Raw genomic sequence first — 23,449 nt, forward strand, 5'->3', positions numbered from 1 at the left:
TTTTCTGTAGTTGGCTGGGCGGGCAGATTAGTTCCAGTACTACCTTTTGAAAGAAAGGGCAGGGGACATTTCTTTTCCTGTTATTTCCAAAGCACCTTTCCTTGTTGGTGGTTTATTTCCTTTACTTTGGAGCCCCAGGGCCTCAGCAAGTCCTTGAGTATGAACAATTAAATCTCACTGCTGCAGCCATAATCCACTCTCTGCTTGGTTCACTGTGGGCCCATTTGGGAGAACATCATTTCTCTGATTCCCTGATTCCACCCTTGTTCCTTATTAGAAGTCAAGATATCAGAGGTTGAATACCTGGTGTTGGTTAACTAGCCTGGGAGGAAGTGATCTCTTTTGTTTGGATGCACTCCAGTGTCTACCTAGTGGGTCAAATTCCTACTGGACTCAAATAGGCAGGATGGGGTTGAAAAATACCAAATGAATGTTTTGTTTCAGCCCTGCTTCCTGTATGTGGTAGGAGAGGATCTTTCCTTCATTTCAGAAGACAGCTCACTCCAGCCTTTGCTCCCCCTACTCCCCTTTAGTGTTCTCTTCTGGAATAAATAAAGTCTCAGGATGTTCTTGCTGCTCTTGCCCCTCTTATGTTGTAGTTACTGGTCTTTGAAGGTGAAAGTCAATTAGTGAGTCTCCCAGCTTCCAGATGTGGTGCTTCTTGAAGGAGATAATTCAGGAGTAGGATCCCATGCATGTTATGTCCCTGGAGAAGCCATTTCTGGTTTTTTGTAGTTGTTTTCTGTAGAGGATATTATATTGCAAATAAGGTGGAAAGACAGGACTTAACTCTAACTTTGCCTTAAGTTACATTGGTCATAGACTTGATCAGGACTCGGGGAAAAAAGCACATGGTTACATCTATGCAATCAAAGTGTGTTACCCCTTTCAATCAAGGGTGATGAGACATACTAAAACCTTGATGTTAACAAGTGGCTTGATTAAAAGATGTACTAGTTCCAAGTTTTCCTAGTTTCTCACTTGAGGCATAGTTGACATAAAAGCCAGTTTTAAATTTGAGATAAAATGAAATATCTCTACAGAATAGGATTCCTGTGTTAAATTCAGTGAATTTTCACACACTAGATATATGTCTGTCAAGGAACAGAACATAGTTAACACACAGTAAACATATCTCATATTCCAGTACCGTGATTACCACCTCCTAAACTCCACTGCCTGCCTTCTAATGGATACATTCATTTTGCCTATTTTTAATACCCTATGTAAATGGAATGATTCAATATGTACTCTTAGGTCTGGCTTCTTTCCTTTGACAAACCGCCTTTAAGGATAATGGGACACTTTGGCTTGGAGAAATTAGTTGGTCAGGCATTACTTAATATGATAGAATTAAGGAAGAACACTAAGGAAACAGATGCCATATTTACGTCCTGATGACTGTGTGGATAGGGACACTGAACAGGAATCAGTGAAATGTCTGGTGTGGCCCCAGTGTAGCTAAGTAGGGGCTGCTTCTTCCATGGCAACCCAGGATGCATTTGCAGGCCCACTGTGAGGTCCAACAGCACCCACTATAGACGAGGTGCCTGATTTCAGCATTGGACTGACTCTTCATGTGGCAGCATTTTGCTAGGATTTTTTGCTGTTCACCTTTATGCCAAGCAAAGGCAAGAATAATGTGCTTGTCCAGAAGAGTGAAATAGAATTTCCTTGCTACTTTTTCTCGATGGAAAAAGTAGTTGCTAGTAGTAGACCAGGAGGAGTAGACAAGGAACTAGGCTAACTTGGTTTCATAAGCTATAGAGCATGGGATCGTGGGATTCAGGATTGTATGGTCATACTTCACTTATATTGTATTTGAGTAATAAGTCCTAAATGTGGGATATAACTACATATTTTGCCAATACTGTATTTTAAGTATAAATGATCAAGAAAATGTGAATAATATAAATATAATAAATATATGTGAATATACAAATTCAGTCTAAGAATAGGTGTGGTAAATATAGTATGAAAAATGTAATATGTAGGTTTTATAGAAGACAGTCTTCATACATATAAGTGCTGGAGAAAGTTCCAAGAAAAATCAGATGTCACTCCAAAAGCTAAATGAAATTAGAATGTAGACATGGAGACAAGTACAGACGTATAACTATAATGCAATGGAGAAAGGAGTGTGAAAAGAGAGGTGTGGAAAGTAAGGTACTTTCATGTTTTTCAGGTCCTTTTATGTATTAAACACTGTGCTAAGCATGTGACATGCATTTTCTCAGTCTTTTGTAACGTTGTGAACTATAGACAATGCATAATTATCCCCATTTACAGATCTGAGCTGTGGGGACCAAGAACAGATCAGGCAGACATAGGTGGATATTTGGGGTGGGCTAAGAGGGTTAGTAGGTTCTAGAAAGAAGACAGAAGAAGGGAATGGAAAAACCATTGAGGACGTCTCTAAGGTAGTATGTAGGATGAACAAGAACAGGAGCCAGTTGTGTTCCACTATGAGAAAAACAATCAGGGGGTTGTCTGTAAAACTTAAATCTAGAAGTCAGTACACAGCTGAGGGCAAATAAACTGGAGACAAATTAAGCTGGTGGGGCCACTCTTGTCTGATGCGATCTCTTCTAGGCCAAGAACATGAATGGCTACCTACTCCTTCAAGTGTAGCAAGCCTTGCTGAACTGCAGATGGTCTGATAGGGTCACATTGCAAGATCAGAGCCCGTTGTAGGTGCCGTGATAGAGTTCAGACTTCCTGAACATCATTTATTTCTGAAATTCTGAGTCAGGTCTCTGAAGTTTCATTTCTAGGCCTGCTGAATACTGTACACAGAAAACTAACCAGATGTCAGGACTGTGTATGAAATTTTGTTATTCTTGTGTGTGAAGAAATGGATTAATGTTTTCCCAACCTTTTCAGCATGACCAATAGATTCCACTTCTGTCTGTAACTTGGCTGAGTCACTCATGGATGTTTAAAAGTTTTTTTTTTTTTTTAATAAATATGTTGTCATGTTGGTTAAGGGCCTAGTCATTGTTGTGGACATTCATACTTCTATCATGATGTCATTGAAACATAATTTAAGTTGTGCAAAACTTCTGTCTACCAACAGCTAAAAATAGCTATATTGGTCACTTTGAAGGCTATAACCACACTAAAGGAAAGAAATCACTCAGATTCATGTGTGATAGAGGCACTTTAGTATGTTTAAATATCTGGTTTAGGGAGTGAGAAATTTTATTTCTAGAATCTTCTGTAGGTAGATATTTATTACCCCTTTGAAAGGATTGTGACTTTTAGCCTTGAAAATAGCTATTCACGTGAACTAAGTGGTTAGTTGTACAGACTAAATAATGCTCTTTTTCTTTTGCCTTATTTTACTACCTATGTACTTCCTTGAGTGAGGATGATTTTTTTTTAAAGAAAAATCTTCAGCCAGTTGCTTTGCTTTTATATTTATGAAGAAGAAGTCTTTGTGTCTCAAACCATGGCCATGTGGTGCTCACTCTGCAATTCAGGTAATTAATTCAGCAGTGACATCATAGGGAGTGTGTTCATTTTTCCATTCCAATTCCTCTTCTTGGAGTCTGATGGTTAACTCATATTAAGAACACATTTTGAAAAACTCAATTCTCAAAGACAGTTATGAGTTAATTTAAACATTCCCCCTTTTGTGTTATAAATGCACTGTTTCATTCCAGAGGTCTACCCTCTGTAATGAAGGTGATGTAAAATTGTCCATCATGTTGATCCTGATTGTTAGTTGTTTGATCAGTTATTACTTACTGAGCACAGTTGATCAACTGATATTTACTAAGTAGAAGCCATAGGGAAAAACAGCAGTGGTGGAAATGTGGTTTCATATTATTTAATCCTCATTTTTTTTATAAAGCTAATAATGGAATTATGAAATCTTTTTAAAAGATCTATTTTTGGGATTTATTTTACTTTGTTCAACTCTATGTATACCTGCAGCTGTTCTTTGTAGATACTTGGATAGGCAAATAGACCGGATGTTTTTATAATGTAGCTTTTATAATGCTGTTTTGACTGTGACCTACCATAAAATAGAGAGACATCAAAATGTTCATGGAAACAGTGAATTAAAAAGACAAGCTTATTTTGGTGTAAACATTTTTGAAATCCATAATATACATGTTCCATGAACTTTAAAAAAGATATTTATTTATTTGAAAGAGTTACAGAGTGAGAGGGGAGACAGAGAGAGAGAGAGAGAGAGAGAGAGAGAGAGAGAGATCTTCTGTCTAGAGAGAGACATCTTCCATCTGATTCACTCCCCAAATAGCTGCTGGAGCTGGGATTGCGCCAGGCTGAAGCCAGAGTCTGGAACTCCATTCATGTCTCCCATGTGAGTGCAGGGGCCCAAGGACTTGGGCCATCTTCCACTGTTTTCCCAGGTGCATTAGCAGGGAGCTGGACTGGAAGTGGAGTAGCCTGGACTTGAACTGGCACCCAACAGGGGATACTCACATTGCAGGTGGTGGCTTAACTTACAGTGCCACAACACTGGACCCTCCGTGAACTTTTTGAAGACATCTCATATATGTATTGTGTTACTCAGAACATAATATATGCCTATAAACGTGTTGATATGTCTACCTACAAATAACTGAAGTAATTTATGACCATTAATATTTTATTTTTATTATGATAACTTCTCATATTTTATTTTATTTGGCTTTCTTTCATTAAAAAAGCTTTCTCTGTTGAATAATTGATTTTATGGACCACCAATGAATTACAACCCAGTTTGAAAAACAGTGTTTTAGAAAGAATACTTCTTTACACATAGATCTAGGAATTTATAGTGTATTGATACCTAACTGGTCCAGTGCATGGGCTGAGGCATTCTTACCTTTCTAAAGTTTTATTATGTTTGTCTTAAAATATTTTTGGTTCCAAGTTAATTTTCACTTCGTGATTTCTTGTACTTGACCAGGAAATCTCTAGTCATTTCTTTCTCTTTTGCCATTTTTGGTAGGGCCACAGTTTTCTCGTTCTTTCTGTTCTCATTGATGAGTTAATTACTGAGGCAAAGTAAATGAAACTCTTCTAAGTAATTACTACTAAAAGTAGTGACACTGAGTGAAATAGGAGGATATGAGAGTTACATAGATGCACTGAAGTGTGGAAAGTGGATTCTAAGCGAGGTTATCGAACTTTTAATACTGCCCTCCAGCAGTATTTTCCTGAAGGTCCTGACTTTGTTCCAACAATCTGTAATAATTTTCATTGTGTAGATGGTTCTCAGTGCTGCTTCTGATTTCTTGTTGTTAGGATTGACTAACTGGAGATAAATTCCTGAATTGGTCTTGGCCAAATTCTGTGTTTTTCCTCACTTCTTTCCTTTCTTTTTACCCTTCCTTTCCCTTCTTTCTATCTTGCCATGTTTCTTATTCTTATTTTGAACTTCATAGCCATTAATTTAAATTAATAATGACACTGCCTCAAATTTAGGAGAGATTATTTTCATTTTTGAGGACATTTTATAAAGCATAAAAATTACAAAGTTGAAATATTTGTAATAAGATAGCTAAGGGTTTGAACCACAGATGAAATTAAATCAGTATTTACATTAGATGGGATCTATGCTGTTCATTATATTATCTGTGATGTTTGTTACATTATCTTTTCTGAGTGGTCTTTGGAAGGATGGTTGTGACTCTCTGGAGGCTACACCGATTTGGCTTCATATTTTTATTTGGTGTAACAGAATGAAACCTCTTTGATTTCATCTAATTGCTGATTATATTGCTTGAGTATCAGCAGTACATATTAGTATTCAGAATAAATATGCTAACATTCTTAGAATTACTGACATTAGGCCTTGGGAGTATCCAAGTGAATAGGTCCATGAATACTAATTATTAGGTGTAAACTGCCTAACTTTTGTTCTACATCTCAGTAAGGAGGAATTATCATAGCGAGCTGTTTTTTTGTAACTTCTGTTGTACATTCTGTGAAAATGTTGATTTCATGGAATAAAGTAAGTGAAACACAGCAGTGATCAGCTATACCTTGTTGTAGGTTACTTTATTGTAATATAGCACCTTCCAGTTTCAATTTAGAGCAATGCTATTGTACACATCCAATACATTTCCTCTATAATATCCTCTGGCTTCACAGGCGCATGTTTGCACTTTCCTCTTGTTAAAATTGCAGACAAGAATAATTTTGATTTATTGGTGACATCTAATATAGCTTTGTTTATATTGTTGCCAATAAAATGACTTACATGATTGGGTTTTGTTTATACAATCTTTTCTGAGGAGTCAGTCACCTGTGTTAGGACAAGGTACATTCTGCTTATTAAAATGAACTCCTGGGATCTAAGAACATTCAGCTCTATCTGTCCTTGATTGAATTGCAAAATGTGCTTCACATTGCAGCCGTGCATGAGAATAACTTATGGTATCTATCAATAGGCTTTTCATTTCTATATTCTTCTGGCCACAAAAGCTGTAACAAGAGAAACCCATGGGAATTGCATGGGCCTATTAACGATCAAGGCAACGATGTTGAAAAGGCAGTGTTAATGAAATTATACAATCATTAACTCAGAAGGAAAAAAACCAAAAGAATCAATAAAAACTCTTTTAGATGGCTTAGACCTACATATAAGAAGCAGACTCAGGAGCAGTTTGTTTGCTGACCAGTATTTTGTGCCTCATTATCAGGTTTTCTATTCAGAGTAAGAAATGCTTGTGGCATAAGGAATGGAAAATGTAACAAAGGCTAAATGTAGCCTAAGGAAATGAAATGATGTATGAAAATTAATAATTAACTGGCTCATCAGATGAATTATGACTCTAGATGAGTCTATTAATGATATTTACCAAGAAAGGGCCTTTTCGGTTGTAAATAGGCATTATAGAACGCCTGTTTTTGGAATTTTCTTGAATGGGTGCATTAACATTGCTCTTGCTTGTTTAATTTTTACTCCTTGAAAAATAATTCCTGGGGCCTTGGGTAGAAGGTAGAGTTATGATTTTATATTTTGATGAAACTTATGCTTTTCCAGAAAATTGTGGAATTATTAAATTGTTTTGTGCCTTAGTTTCCTTAGGGGTTAAGTAATTTCCTCTCAAACCTGATTTACAGGAGTGTGTTGAGTTTCAAAGTGGTCAAAAGGAAAGATTTATTAAGTCTCATGTTGACTCATATTAGCAGAATGAACATTTTCATTGTGTGAACCAATGGAATATTAAAAATTTAAAGATGTCAATATGTCAGATATCAGATTCTCTAAATCTATACTTCTGGATTATTTTTGCCTTTTCTTTTTCTTCTGTTGATAGCCTGGGGTAGAGTAATTGGGTGGAGGACAAAAGGGAAGATGCTGGATAATTTGATCAAGGTTTTCAGTAGAAAGATGATCATGTAGTCAAATACTGTCACTTAGGATGTTGATACTGATTAGTTGTGGTTGCACATTTTTGGCAAAGTCTAAATTTAACCTTAAATTCATTTTTCATGTTAGTGTTGCCTTTCAGCACACTGTGGGCAGGAGAGCTTTCCTATCAGCTCTTGCTTTGATAGACTTAGTAGAGGTTGCTGTTATCTTTGCTTGCATGTCTACTGGGTTTTCCTATATTCAAGTGCTATAGGTATAAAATCTGTGATAGACTTAGTAGAGGTTGCTGTTATCTTTGCTTGCATGTCTACTGGGTTTTCCTATATTCAAGTGCTATAGGTATAAAATCTGTGTATTTATTGATTGGTGTAAGTGGATACTTTTTATAATATTCCTTACCCAAATTACCTAGAATAACATTATTTCAAGAGAATGTGGTGATTCTAGTCAACCTTCTCAACTTTTTATGGATGAAAAACTACAAGTCCAAAGAAGTGATAAAAGATTTGCCAGAAGTAGAACTCAGGTATCTTGACTTTTTGAGTGCTCTTTTCACTGTAACTCTGAGAAGCTGTGTCTTTCTTAAAAGTTAGCAGTTTAGTCTTAGTTACCAGGTGGACTTCGATTCTATCTTGATTGTATGACCTAGCTAAAAGGTCTTTAAAAGTATTGTAATGTGAATAGAAAAAAAAATGATTTTTACATTCTGGTATCTAATGCTTGAAAAAAAATCTGTTGACATGATTAATGTGAAAACTGGAATTACAGGCATTTTTCACGTGTAGTTTCTTTTTGTTTTGTCTTGAGACTGGTTTTGCTCAGTTGCATGTTATTGTTTTCTATGGTATTAATCACTTTACTCTCAGGATAATGTTTTTCTGCCCATAAAATTTAAGTGTAAGTTGCTGTTGTTTTTACTTTCAACCTCATGGTATTTCAAACAGGCATGCAGTTTATAAAAAAAATAAATATTCAGTGCGAGACAGACAAGTGTGAATGCCTGATTAAGTTCTCAGTGCTGTAATTATTTTTCCTTCTTGCAGACTCACCTTCTTAATGATTGTGTGTAGTGCTAAGTACTCTTAGGTGTTTTTATCCATATTTTTGATGAGAATTCCTGCTTGCATGTGATCTTCCTGCCAAAATGACTCTCTTATTTTTAAAAACCTGGAAATGGGCACAGTCTACAAATCTGCAGACACTTGTCACTTGAACCATGGTCTCAGTGACTCATATTTCCAGTCATGTTGGACAATTCTTTATTTTCAAGAAATTGCCAATATGACATCTTTTTTTGTTGTTGTAGAGAACTGAATAAGCGCTTTCTTCTGCGGGGTTCAGACTGCTTGGAAACACTGTTTTATCAATGAGTGGAGGATAGATGGCCAATTTCATCTGACAGAGCTCGAGACATTCAATGACTCTTGCTCATGATGAACCAATGAATGAACATGCCAGCTGGTAATACTCTCTACTTCTCCTACTTGGACCCAAAAGAAAAGGCATTGGATTTTTTCCAGTGTAAAAAGAAAAAATCTTAACAAATCAGTCTGGTAACAGGTTCTGTGTTTCATTATTCCATTAATAAACTTAAATGATTCAGGTTTGGATAACCTGAATGTATTTGTCTGTTTATAGAGATTGTCATGCAGGGCAATGGGCAGAGGTGAGACCTGGCTTAGAGGAACACTACTAAATATTTCCTTGGAGTGGATGGCATGATAGCATGAAGTGTCACAGAGTGATGGAATTCTTAATAAAGTATAGAATTGGTAAAAATGATAAAAATACTCCAAAATTCATATTGTTAATTATTTTTGATGTTCCTTAACACAGGCACACTTTGTTGAAGGTATGGTGAGTGCTTGAGTTGAAAACTAAAAATGTTTTAGGCTTTCCGCTATGATGAAAGAAAAAAAAAAATCCTTCACAAAAAGTTTTCACTCCATATATTTTCTGTGATGATTTATGGAGTCATTTATTTGGGAGTTGAGTTGAAAATATTTGTGTAAGACCTTAAGTGGATCATACATAGTAGGAGCCATCTAGTTGAAGATACCTGGTCACTGTTGCTTTGCACTGAATCCTTATTTCCTGTGTTTGTTCAGCTTTGGCTTCTTTCCATGCCTATAATATCTATATAAAAGGCAAATTGTGACTATGCTATCATAGAGTTGAGGTGGTGCCACTACCATAGTAGCTGGCTGCCTCACTGCATGCATTTCAGGGAGCTGGCTATCAAGAAGGGAGGAGCCTCTTTAAAGGAATTGTGGAATACTAACATCACATTTGTGGTAGTAATTTTTTTTTTTACCTAAAAACCTTTTATTTAGGGTATACAAATTTCATTCATTTCATATATACAAATTTAGGAACACAGTGATTTATTCCACACTACCACACTTCTGCCCACACTCCCACCCTTCTTCCTCCTCCCTCTCCTATTTTTCTTTTTTTCTTTTTTCTTTTTTTTTGACAGGCAGAGTGGACTGAGAGAGAGAGACTGGGTCTCCCATTTCCGTTCTTGTTTTTTACAAAGATCTATTTTCAGTTAACTTTATATTCATAAGGTTAATCCTACCCTATGTGGAGTTCAAAAAATAGTATGAAAAATAAAAACTGTTCCTCAACAGTTGAGACAAGGGTTGTTCAAAATCATTGCATCTCAAAAAGTGTCAATTTCACTTCTATAGATATCTTTTAGGTACTCTGTTAGTTACCACAAATCAGAGACTTATTTGACTAAGTATAATGGGTTCCAGTTGCATCCATTTTGTTGCAAACTACAGGATTTCTTTTTTTTTTTTTTTTTTTTTTTTACCCCACTGTGTAGTAAGTGTAAGCTTTGTGGGACTGTGATCAGGCATGGTGAACATACTGGGCAGCTCACCTTTATGAAGGCCATTCTTTATGCTTTTCAAAGGCATTTCATGAAGCTTTTTGTTTTCTTTTAGCATCTTAATAGAAGGTTAGTCTATTGTGTGTTGACTCTATTTCCATCCCTATAAATGAGAATCATTATGTAACCAAGGCTCTAGTATTGCTGTGAATATTTAAATATATTTTGTGAATATTTAAATATATGGAATTTGAGATCTAGGCAGTATTTCCAGTACAAAAGACTTTCATCTTTTGTAAACCTAGAGATTGTGAAAATCCTACTGATATGGTAAAAATCAGAGATGGCTTCATGTCCCAGTAATCTCATTTTGAGGCCATGTCTGTTTTGTGTTTATTGACTGGAACCCTTCGAAACATTGGTCTTGCAGCTCATGAATGTGGAACTTTTGGGTTTCCTAAGACCCACTGTAGCAAAACATTGAACTGAACTAGTATGGACAGATCCTCAAGGGAGCAAACTAAGTTGCATTTTGCAAGCCAGCACCTGTAGATTGGTTGTGGTTGCCAAGAGCATTGCATAGAGTGGGGCTTACTGGCAAAGAAAACAATGCAGTGATCCATAATCCGTGCCTACCATGAGTCCAGAAGGGGAGAGTGCCTGCCAGTGAGCCTTATATCGATGACCCCATTCTATGTAAAAGGCCATTTTGTTGGGAGTGCTTCTTTTCTTCCTGATATGAAGGATATGCAGGTTGAAAACTTGCTATGCCTCGTTTTGTTTTTTGCTTTAAAAATGCCTGTATTTGTCTTTTAAACAGGCTCATAAACCATCCCATGGATAGCTTACTGGACCTTGCCTGAAAGGAGTGAGTAGTGCCACTGGCTATTTGACCATACTGGCGACAGGTTTTTCAGGATGAATGGAAGGTCATGCGGCATGAATCTGCACCGGACAGCAGGAACCACACAGGGGCCTGGGATGCTTAGTGGCCAACACGTTCCTCCCATACAAGCTCACTCGGGAACTCCTGGCCCCTTGTCCTGTGGCAGCACACCAAGCCCTGCTATTGGAAGCCTTGCTAACAGTCTCCATCTCAAGATGCCTTCCGGAGGAGGGATGGCTCCTCAGAACAACATGGCTGAGAGTCCCATTCACCTGCCTGCCTTGAGCCCCAGGAGACAAGTGCTCACCAATGGGAAGCCCCGATATCAGGTTGCCCCGGCTGGAGGCATGTCAGGGTCACACACTTTAAAGCCAAAGCAGCAGGAGTTTGGAAGCCCTTTTCCTTCAAATCCTGGAAAAGGTAGGATTGTCTTTCTGGAATTTTTTTCAAAGTGTAGCTTTTTTTTTTTTTTAACCTCCAATCCCTTCCTCTGGCAGAAAATCCCATGGGAAGGATACATCACTCAATGTCAGGGTCAGAATTGATATTCTCATAATGATATCCAGCTTGCTTAGTAAGGTGTGTGTGTGTGTGTGTGTGTGGTGTGTTGGGGCAAAGGGACCATAGTAGTAAATAATTGCTGAGTAAAAGCATATGATACTTCATGGGACTGTGAAAGAGTGGAAGCTAAGATAGATCAGAAATAGAATGGTGGGGTGGGTAGCGGTAACAGAAGGGCAAGAGCAGGAATTACAAGGTCCTACCCTATGGATACATGTAGCTCTGCTGGGGCTCTCTGGGGGCTGCATTTCGTTGGCCAAGGATGAGAAGGGTAATTGGAACTGCCAATTATGCTAGTGTTAGAAGTGCTAGAAGAAAGGTGTTTGGAAGGGAAAAGATTCAAAAAGAGAAATTTTAATAACCAATAAATGAGAGATAAATGTATACAAATGACAAAAAATATTTTGAGAAAATTTATAATTTTTATAGTACAGTTAGAGCTATTATAAAAGAAGCAAGCTAGAAGAGAATAATGAAAAGATATATTCTGTGGTTGTAGAGAACTAGAAAATCTGGTTGATTTGAAATGCAGAGGGAATGTGTATGTATGTTTTTAAAGATTTTATTGATTTATTTGAGAGGTAGAGTTACAGACAGCGAGAGGGAGAGACAGGGAGAAGGGTCTTCCGTCTGTTGGTTCACTCCTCAAATGGCCGCGATGGCCGGAGCTGTGCCGATCTGAAGCCAGGAGCCAGGTGCTTGTTTCTGGTCTCCCACATGGGTGCAGGGGCCCAAGGACTTGGGCCATCTTATACTGCTTTCCAGGCCATGGCAGAGAGTTGGGTTGAAGATGAGCAGCCAGGACCATATGGGTTGTGGGCGCTGCAGGTGAAAGGATTAATTTACTGTGTGTGCCATGGTGCTGGCCCCGGGAATGTGTTTTTAATTCAGTAGTGTTGACTTACCATATATTGTATTAAAATTTTAAAAGATTTATTTATTTATTTTTTTTGACAGGCAGAGTGGATAGTGAGAGAGAGAACAGAGAGAAAGGTCTTCCTTTTGCCGTTGGTTCACCCTCCAATGGCCGCCGCGGTGGGCGCGCTGCGGCCGGCGCAACGCGCTGATCCGATGGCAGGAGCCAGGTGCTTCTCCTGGTCTCCCATGGGGTGCAGGGCCCAAGCACTTGGGCCATCCTCCACTGCACTCCCTGGCCACGCAGAAAGCTGGCCTAGAAGAGGGGCAACCGGGACAGGATCGGTGCCCCGACCGGGACTAGAACCCGGTGTGCCGGCGCCGCAAGGCGGAGGATTAGCCTAGTGAGCCGCGGCGCCGGCCATTTAAAAGATTTATTTGAGAGGTAGACAGGGAGAGGGGGGAAGAGAGGGAGAGGGAGAGGGAGAGGAAGAGGGAGAGGGAGAGGGAGAGGGAGAGGGAGAAACACAAAACATTTACTGGTTCAATCTCCAGATACCTACAACAGTTGAGACTAGGCCACACTGAAGCCAGGAACCTGAAACTCAATCCATGTTTCTTATGTGGGTGGCAGGGGCCCAACTACTGGAGCCATCACCTGTTGTGTCCTTGGTTCCTTATTAGCAGGAAGCTGGAATCCAGAGGGGAGCCATCACTGAAACCCAGGTACGCTGAAATGAGACGTAGGTGTCTTAACTGATAGGCCAAATGCTAACCCTCAAATTGCCATATGTATTAAACTAAGGAAAAATTGTTCAGGAATAGCAAATTATTTACATGACATACTATATTGAGAAACTGATATTGACTTAATGAATTTAAACCAGGTTTGGTTTTGAGTTGTTTTGCTTCTTAGATTTACTGATATTAAGTATTAGAAAAGATTTCTTGGGGGACACACCCAAAATGGCTCTGACATTGTTGGTTGCTGTTCTCATGGTGTGGCAAACTAAGTTCCTTAATATCAAACTCAGGTGTTTGGGTTTTCAGAGACAGAGTCCCAGTAAAATCTTCTAGCTCATGCTTGACTAGTGAACTGTAGCCTGCTTTTTTAATGTACAATACTGTGTTTGCAATCTCGACAATAGGAATGGAGGTAGTTATATCATAACTTAGTATGTGTCAGTCATTGTGTTAAGTGCTTAATAATACTAGTCTCAGTTATTTTTCATAATAGTGCTGAGTTGTATGCTATGGTTGATTTAACTGATAAGGTGACTAAGATCTAGAAAGAGTAATATAACTTCATGGTCACCAGCCAGGTGGTGGGGATCAGAAGTGGCTATAATTGTAATCATGGTAAAAAAAAGTGCTTCAGGTACTGAAGGGATAGTGAACTCTTGGGGTCAGTACACCTTGGAATGTTTGTAAAATATAGGGCTGCTTTCTGATTCTTGTCTTTGGCTCTCTGGTCCCTTGCTTGGCTTCCCAATGTACAGAGCCTGTTTTGGGTCTACATAGTTGGGGCATGATCCACACAGATAAGAGACCAAAGACATTGTATAATTATCTATTCTGGCCATGCAGCTTAGTTACCATTACTGGTCTGGATGGTGCCAGAGGTGGCTGCATGTGTCCTTTTCAGATCTTGATTGACAGTTCCTAAACTAAGCCATAACTGGTTGAGAATGGTGATCCAGGACTGTTTGAACTTTGATCATTTACTCAACAAATAATTATTGAGCCTACATGAGTGTATTATGGGTGAGCTGCTGTTCTGGAGATAAAATAACCAGTAAAAGATAGTGCTTGCCCTCACGGTACTAAGGGAGACAGACAAATAAATGGGCAGTTAAAATAAAGCACAGTAAGAGCTCTGATAGGGATATGCTCTGAGTGACACGGCAACATCAGTGAGGGGGGTCCCAGCCCGTACTGAATTGGTGGAACAAGAGCAGAGTATGATATTTAAGCTGACACCTGTGTACATCCATGTGTGTGTGTGAAAATATATATGCACACGCATATATGTGTGTATATATTTATATCCTTATATAGAGAAATAGGTTTATTATGAAGAATTGACTCATGAGATGATAGAGACAGGCACATCTCAAGACCTACGTGGTGATCAGATGTTTTCATGCCAGTTCAAGTCAGAAGTCCCAGAACAGGCAGAGCTGATGGTAAAGGCCCAGCCCTGGCCATTGCAGCCATTTCGGAAGTGAACCAACAGATGGAATCCCCCCACCCTCCTCCCCCCTCCCTCTTCCCTCTCCCTGGTAGGGGAGCCAGTGTTTTGGTTTGAATCCAAAGGCGAGAAAAAAGCTGATGTCCTTGTTCAAAGGCAATCAGACAGGGAAGAATTCTCCCTTACTGGGAGAAGGGTCAGCCTTTTATTCCATTCAGGACTTCAGCTGTTTGGATGAGACCTGTGCACACTAGCAAGGACAGTCTGCTTTACGGAGTCTGCTGATTTGAATGTTAGTCTCGTCTTGAAACATCCTTGCAGGAAACACCCAAAATAATGTTTGATCAAATATTTGGGCAGCCTGCAGCCCAGGCAAGTTGACACATCACAGTAGACAATCATTGCTTTGGGACAAGGTGCAGTTTACATGGTGGCTAAGAAAATGCATTTTCTAAGTCTTGAGAGTGATTATGCGAACTCTTAGGAATGCAGTGGAGTTGTGTACAGAGAATGTAAGTTACCCAAGGACTGTCACGTACGTTGGCTTCTGATTTCAATAAAGAGTAGATACTTTGCAGTGGAAGCCTTATGAGAAGAATACAGTTGGTAGTAATGTTGATGTTACTTAAGGATTGAGTTCTGCTCAGTTGGAAACTCAAGTAAGAGACTTTTCCATCAGAGGATGTAATTTCCAAACTCAAGTTCACTGAGGCACCACAGTAAGCTCAGGGTATCACAGGCTATTTTAAAATTTGAAGGAAACAGAAGGATATGTGGCATCCTTTGAATACTAGGCAAGTGCTAGCTTGAAGAGGCCAACAGTTTCAAAAGTAAATCGTACTATGCGGGCTGGCGCTATGGCTCACTTGGTTAATCCTCTGCCTGTGGCGCCAGCTTCCCATATGGGCACTGGTTCTAGTCCCAGTTGCTCCTCTTCCAGTCCAGCTCTCTGCTATGGCCTAGGAGGGCAATGGAGGATGGCCGAGTGCTTGGGCCTCTGCATCTGCATGGGAGACCAGGAGGAAACACCTGGCTCCTGGCTTCGGATCAGTGCAGCGCCGGCCATTGCGGCCATTTGGGGGGTGAACCAATGGAAGGAAGACCTTTCTCTGTCTCTCTTTCTCACTGTCTGTAACTCTACCTGTCAAATAATAATAAAAAAATTCGTACTATACTTCCTTTGGTGATGTCAGGTCTTTAGGAAGCCACATTTTCAGTAACCTTGATAAAAAAGTAAGTACTTTATATACCCATGTTCTTAGCAGTATTATTCATAAAAGCCAAAACACATAAACAGCCCATGCATCCATCCATGATTGAATGGAATACTTAGAGTGAAATGCTCAGACTTAAAATGGAAGCCTTAAAATGGGGAGGGTTTTAGCTTAGTGGTTAAGGCACTAGTTATCAAATGTTTGTGAGTACTGGGTTCGATGCCTAGCTCTGGCTTCTGACTCCTGCTTCCTGATAATGCATACTGTGTGTGTGTGGGGGGGGGGGGGGGGCAGTGGCAATAGTTCAAGTAATCAGGTTCCATACGTCCATGCGGGAGATCTGAATTGCGTTCCTGTTTCCTGGTTTCAGCCCAGTCTGGCCCCAGACATTGCAGGCATTTGTGAAGTCAATCAGTGGGTGAGAGTTCTCTCTATTATGTTTGTCTCTCTGTCTCCTAAGTAAATATACAAGGAAAAACAAACTTTAAAAAAGAAAGGAAATTATGATACATGCAACAACAAGGGTGAACCTTCAGGAAATGATGCTAAATGAAATATGTCAGTCACAAATTGACAAATACTGTGTGAGTCTTCTTATATGAAGTTTTTGGCATAGTCATAGAGACAGAAAGACTAGTGGTTGCCAAGGTTTCAAGGAAGGGGATTAGGGAATTAATGTTTGATGGTACAGAGTTTCAGTTGGGGAGGATGAAAAAGTTCTAGAGATGGATGATGGTGATAGTTGTATAATAGGAATGAATTTCATGCCATTGAACTGTACACTTATAAGTGGTTAAGATGATGCATTTTATGTTCTTTATATTTTGCCACTGTTTTAAAAACAAGTAGTAAGTGAAGTCAACTTGGAACAGAAAATGAGGGTGGTAGTGTCCAATCAGATTCCAAGGTTTGAGAAGTAGTAGAATGTACAACTGTAACACACATTCCATCAGTAATTGTGGTTGAGAATGAAATAAAATTAAGAATGAAATAAAAATACCATGTTTCTTTTAATTTATGTGCATTTTCCCTCAAACAGTTGTCAATATATAGATGCTATTAAGTTATTAACACCTAACTACTTAATAAACACAACTGTTGGGTGTTTCTTTTGACCTGGGGGCACTGTGAAAAAAATTGCTGAGGCACCAAGCATGCCATGAACTGAGGACATATGGGAACCTCTGTCATAGGAGTTGATCTTTCTCTCACATAGAGAGTGCTGGAGTAGGCGGTTGCTGCTGAGGAGTGGCAGTTCAGCTGTGTAAGGTCCAAGATCATGGAGCTGTCCTTAGTCTTTTTTGCATGTTTGTGCAATTGCACTGCTGTACACCAGTTCTAGCTACAGTGTGTCTACTGAAAATAGTGAAGGAGGAAGGAAAAAGGACAAAGGGCAAAAAAATCCAAAAAACGGCCAGCTCTCCCTAAATCTGTCCTCTTTCAACAGGACAGAATTTAAACAGGAGCCCTGCCCAGTTATTCTCACTAAAATTAGCTAACTATGACATAACTTAATTTTTGAATAGGCCTATTCTTTGGCCCTGAGTTCATCTTCTTTTAAACTTGCTGCTATCTTATTTTATTTTGTATTCTCTATTTTTAAAAAACAATTATTTGCTTTTTTTAAAGCATTTTTCCACCTTTATCTCTCTCAAGTCAAAGTAAGTTGTAGACATTGTGATTTATTATTCACAAATTCTTAAGTATCTATATAACCAAAATGTGTTCATTAGAACCAAGGAATTCAACTTTGCTGTAACAGTATTATTTATAATCTATCATCAAATTACTATTATATTATTTTATATTTTATTTCAGTTATTATTTATAATATACATAATTTCTTTTCCCCATTTAAAATGCAAATGTCCTTTACTGCCACACAAAGACCTAATCAAAGATCATGTATTACATTTGCTTGTCATGTCTTTAGTGTCCTTTAATCTAAACCAGCCCTCTCCCCTGCCTTATCTTTGTGTTTCATGCCAAAGTATGTTGATATCTTCAGAGTTCAGATCAGTTGTGTTGTTCCACAATTGTTGTGTCTGATCACTTCTTCCTAATAAGTTTTAGGGTAAACGTTTTTGGCAGGAACCCTGCATAGTGATTTGTGTACCACCTGTGACACTGCACCAGGAAGCCCTAGATATTCCTTCATCCTGGTGTTCATGATGCTGCATTTGATCACCTTGTTGAAGTGGTGTCACCTGATCTCTGCATTGTGCAGGACACTTTTTCCCTTTCAAAATTAATAAATAATCTTATAGGGATATCTTGTTCTCCAACAGCCTTTCATAGCATCTATTGATGATTGTTGTGTGAATCAGTTTTTTTTGTTAATTGCATACCAATGGGTTTTGGATTCTATCCTTCCCTCTCTGCTAATTGGTATTCTTCTGGAAAGGAGAGCCTTTCTCCCTCTTTGAGAATAAATGTAGTTACATGTATTCCTTTTTAATTTTACTGTGCTATAATTTATTATCATCATTATTTATTTGCTCAAATTGTCCCAAATTTGGCCAGTGGGAGCCCTTTGTGGTCAGTTCCTCTGTCTGTTTGACATGTTCCCATTAAACACTAACTTGTTTTCAGGCAAGATGTTCTAGGCTCCCTTGTATTTCCCTGTCCCTCTTATTGGGGAACAGTATTTGGAAAACCACATGACTGTCCTTATTAACTCTGGGATGTCATTGCTGTTAAGCCATTTCTGTGCACAGAGCTAGGAAATGTATTAGAAAAAGATAATGAATTCTTATTGAAATGTAACAATGCTGAGTTCTTCCTTATAATTCCTCATTGCACGCTTGCCACTGTGTACCTGGTTCTTAGTGACTTTTTTTTTTTTTTTTTTTTTTGACAGGCAGAGTGGATAGTGAGAGAGAGACAGAGAGAAAGGTCTTCCTTTTTGCCGTTGGTTCACCCTCCAATGGCCGCTGCGGCTGGCGCATCATGCTGAGCCGAAGCCAGGAGCCAGGTGCTTCTCCTGGTCTCCCATGTGGGTGCAGGGCCCGAGGACTTGGGCCATCCTCCACTGCCTTCCCAGGCCATAGCAGAGAGCTGGCCTGGAAGAGGGGCAACCGGGATAGAATCTGGCGCCCTAACCGGGACTAGAACCCGGTGTGCTGGCACCGCAAGGCGGAGGATTAGCCTGTTAAGCCACAGCGCCGGCTGACATCACTTGTTTTTATTTGCTCTGTCCTACAATAAAATTACTTTTAGCTTTATGTTTTTGAGATATTAGAAATTAGATTTAACATTGATAGTTTACCATATATGAGTTTTTTAAAGTACTGAGATAAGAGTGCTTATTTCTCAGAGCCTCAGAGTGCACATGGAAGACATTGAGCAATTGGCAGCTCTGTGGTAGGATTTGTGAGCAAAGGATCCTGGTTATATTGTACCAATAATAGCATTCCCCCTACTTCCTGCTCCAACAGTTACTGATTGTAATTAGACGGGTAAGAAATGCATTTTTCAAAGCATCTGGGAAATCAGTTTTATGATCCCCACTTTAAGCACATTTGACACAACTATTTAAATATTTAAGACAATTCTACATTTGCAGTACCCAGAGGACTATATAATTGGGAAGGTTTTCATTATAAAGGTTTTTATTTTACCGCAGGGCCTCTGACATTTCTTGTTGGGCTCTGCTGTCCTTGGAGACAAAGGGAGTTAGTTATTCATTAGCGTCTGTGGGTTATTCATTATTGTTGGTCAGAAAAAACAGAATAATATCAACAAAGGACACCAAACTAATTGGGATTAAAAAACTCTTTTGTGTCACTTAAGTCTGGTGTCTCTTGGAAAGACCTGGTTTAAGGAAGATAGTGTATTGTGCAAACCTGGGAGGTCTAAACATGAGTATACTTTAAATAATACAGCAAGTTGTATTTTTATTTCTCACAATTTGTGGTTGAGTAGTCTAATTGGTTAGAATCTGGGGCTTAGATTAGAGCTTGATCCTTAGTGGGTCAGTTAGCTTCAGGTTTTTGTCCCTCTGCCACATCATAAATTTTAAAATACTGCCCATGACTTAAGATGCTACTTTCCTATAGCATCCCTCATGGCTGTTCATCCCTGGAAAAAGAACAGGCAATGAGGAAGTCCGTGAACCCCAGTATGCACACCTTGAAAGAAGCCATGTTGGATCCAGGGTAAGAGTAGCATTTGGGGTCCCCCATTTTTGAAGAAATGAAGTTAATATATTAGTTGAAAAAATTTGGGGCAAACTGCTTGGTTACTCTTCTTTCTCTTCTCCTGTCCTTCCCTTCCCTCCTCTACTCTCCCCTCTTTATTTGAAAGACAGAGTTACAGAGAGAAGTAGAGCCAGAGAGGGAGAGGTTTTCCATTGCACTGGTATATTCTACAAATGACCACAATGGCCAGAGATGAGCTGATCTGAAGCCAGGAGCCAGGTGCTTCTTCCAGGTCTCCCACGTGGGTACAGGGGCCCAAGGACTTGGGCCATCTTATACTGCTTTCCCAGGCCATAGCAGAGAGCTGGATCAGAAGAGGAGCAGCTGGGACCCGAACCGGCGCCCATATGGATGCCAGTGCTGCAGGCTGGAGCTTTAACCCATTGTGCCGCAGCACTGGCCCTTCTTTCTTTTTTTCTTTCTTTTTTTTTTTTTTAATTTATTTATTTGAAAGACAGTGTTACAAAGAGAGAGAAGGGGAGAGAGAGAGGAGAGAGGAGGGAGGAGAGAGAGAGAGAGAGACAGACAGACAGACAGACAGAGAAAGGAGATCTTCCATCTGCTGGTTCACTCCCTAAATGGCCACAAAGGCCAGGGCTGTGCCAGGCCAAAGCCAAGAACCAGGAGTGTTTTAGGTCTCCCACGTGGGTGCAGGGGCCCAAGTACTTGGGCCATCTTCCACTGGCTTCCCAGACACATTAGCAGGGACCTGGATGGGAAGCAGAGTAGCCAGGACTCAAACCAATACCCGTATTGGATGCTGACATTGTAGACTGCTATTTTAACCTGCTGAACCTGCTGAGCCACGGCGCCAGCCCCAATTACTTTTTTTTTTTACTTCTGCTTTTTAATCATTTATATTTCTTTGCAATTCCAATGTGGCTTCTTGCAGAATTAGAGCAAATAAAGTAACTATTCCATGAAAGATTCCAAAAATAATGGTATTAGCCAGAGACCAAAGGTATTATTGGATTTGGGGAAGCCAGTGTTTTCATTTTGTCTCACCAACAAGGCAGGTGAAACACAATGTTTACTTTGTTTACTCACTGGGTTACACAGGGTAACTTTGTGTGATTTATTGTTGTTGGGTATAAATCAAATTGATGATGGATTTCTAAGTATTACTAAATGGCAGGCAGGATTTGTTCCAGTTATAAAAGCAATTTGTCAGTCGGGTAACATTCCACCTTTAAAAGAAACAGTATATTCCAGTAACCCACTCCCAACCTCCCCAACACACCTCAAATTCTACTGGACATGAAGCTGAAATGTGACAGCCAATAGTCACCTATAGTATTTTTTGACTGTTAAACAAGAACAGTCTTGGACTTCTGCAGTACTTTGTAGTTCACCATCTTTCACATTGATTATCCCATGTGATTTGATGAAAGGCTTCCTCCTTTGAGGCAGGGCAAGTGTAATTGGACCCATTTTAGGAGTGAAGAGACTGAAGCTCAGTTTGCTGGTGATCTCACTCTGTGTTATGTGCTGTATAGGTTTACACTGAACAGGGTGCTATTTTATTTTTTATTTTATTTATTTGCATGCATTTCATAATTCAAACTTTAGGAATATAGTAATTCTTCCCACCATTCTAGTCCTCCCACCCACATTCCTACCCCTCATCCTCCTCCTTCTCCTATTTTGTCTTATTTTTAAAGATTTATTTATTTATTTGAAAGAGGTACAGAGAAGGAGAGGCAGAAAGAGAGAGAGAGAGGGAGAGAGAGAGAGAGAGAAAATCTTCCATTTACTGGTTTACTCCTCAAATGGCTGCAATAGCCAGAGCTGGGCTGGTCCAAAGCCAGGAGCCAGGAGCTTCTTCCAGGTCTTCCATGTGGGTGCAGGGGCCCAAGCACTTGGGCCATTTTCCACTGCTTTCCCAGATGCATTAGCAGGGAGCTGGATTGGAAGTGGAGCAGGCAGGACTTGAACCAGCACTCAGATTGGATGCTGGCTGATTTACCCACTGTGCCAAAGCACCAGAACAGGGTACTATGATCTGAGCTCTCCTGCTACAGGAGTTCTGAGAAGTCCCTGACACCTTTCCTCATAGAGTTTGCCTTTAAAAACAAACCATTCAGCTGTCAGATCGATCCAAGAGCTGAGCAGTGGGCCCTTGCTCCTGTTTTGGGAAATGTTCCTTGCTGGTTTTCAGCCTTTGGCTTCTCTGAGCAAGGGCAGCTCAGAGTACGTGGGGAAGAGTCAGGGAGTCTTTGCATTGTGGCCACCAATATATGCACTGTGTTGCTGGTTGAAGTCTCTGAACCCAAGCAGGTGGGCTATCATGCATGTGAATAGATTAGCTACTTCCGAGTCATCACATTTTAAAGACACAATGAATGGTGACTTGTATTTAACACCTGTTTTCATGGCTGCCTTATTTGAATAATGCAAGAAATAGAGAGTTGGAAATTGGCTCTGACATAATAAACAAGTTAAAAATGATGTAGGAACTTGCTCACTTATAGCCTGAGGACCAGCAGTTTTAGATTCCTCTGGGAAACACATGGTCTCAGGGCCACCCTGGGCCTGTGAATCAAGATCTCAGCTGATTCATCTGCATGGTGCTGGCTTCCTGGCTGTGTGAGCAGTGATTGCAAAGGATCCCACGTTTAGAAGGGGTGTCCTGTGCTGAGATTTAATATTCTGTAATTGCCATCTTGACATTCATGTTAGTTTTATCTTTGAATCACTGCTTGGTAAGTGATGTCTCATGGATACTCAAGCATGCACAGTGCACTTGGAATCTCATTTCATGCATGGTCCCACCTTCTGCCAGGATAGTCACTGCATCACTTGTCCCCATTCAGTGCCACTGCTACCTTCTGCTGCCTGTGGGGACCTGGGCCTTTGTGTAAGGAGGGTTAGGGTCAGTTGTGTCTGCTTCATGTGCCCAACTGCAAGTGAAGCTCTATGCACCTTTGAGGGTCTGTGCTTGCCCTGTGATTATCCCTGTCGGGGAGGATCCCAGGTTAAAAGCAAATTTGAAAACATCCCAATGAGTCCAGAGGGAGACCTGAGAAGTAAAAACATTCTTCTTGCTTTTCAAACGTTGTCATTTTGTTCTGGTCTCTACCGATTCTGTAGCTGATTTTGCAAGTGCATGTATAAATCTGAGAAGCATTGCTATAGTAGAAGGAGTGTACACTGGTCATTGACCCACTTGACCCACACACCCTGTGGTGGGATCTTGGCAAATCATTGGTTCTCCCTGCTCAGTTCCTCATGTGTAAAATGAGAGTCATGTCTTGTCCTCGTTTCTACATGGACAGAATGTAGACAAAGGGCAGGTTTCCTTGGGTGGAGCCCTAGCCAAGGCATCTCTCATCCTTGGCTTTGATTTCAGGAGGCTGATGAACAAG

General features: G+C 39.8%; 1 protein-coding gene across 5 annotated transcripts in view; it reads left to right on the plus strand.

The window, feature by feature from the left end:
- The window catches only part of GLIS3 (GLIS family zinc finger 3), a 483,088-nt gene that overhangs the window by 2,595 nt on the left and 457,044 nt on the right, over positions 1–23,449 (plus strand). For 2 of the 5 annotated variants that reach the window (XM_062208326.1, XM_062208327.1), the window contains exon 2: positions 10,999–11,484. The exons of 2 other annotated variants lie outside the window; for them this stretch is intronic. In XM_062208326.1, the coding sequence (XP_062064310.1) occupies positions 11,097–11,484 (388 nt within the window). In that variant the 5' untranslated portion in view covers positions 10,999–11,096. Of the gene's footprint in view, positions 1–10,998; positions 11,485–23,449 lie in introns of those variants that run through there. One more of the 5 variants, XM_062208331.1, reaches the window with a different exon arrangement.

This window comes from Lepus europaeus, chromosome 12, assembly GCF_033115175.1.
Source record: "Lepus europaeus isolate LE1 chromosome 12, mLepTim1.pri, whole genome shotgun sequence".
Taxonomy (NCBI): domain Eukaryota; kingdom Metazoa; phylum Chordata; class Mammalia; order Lagomorpha; family Leporidae; genus Lepus; species Lepus europaeus.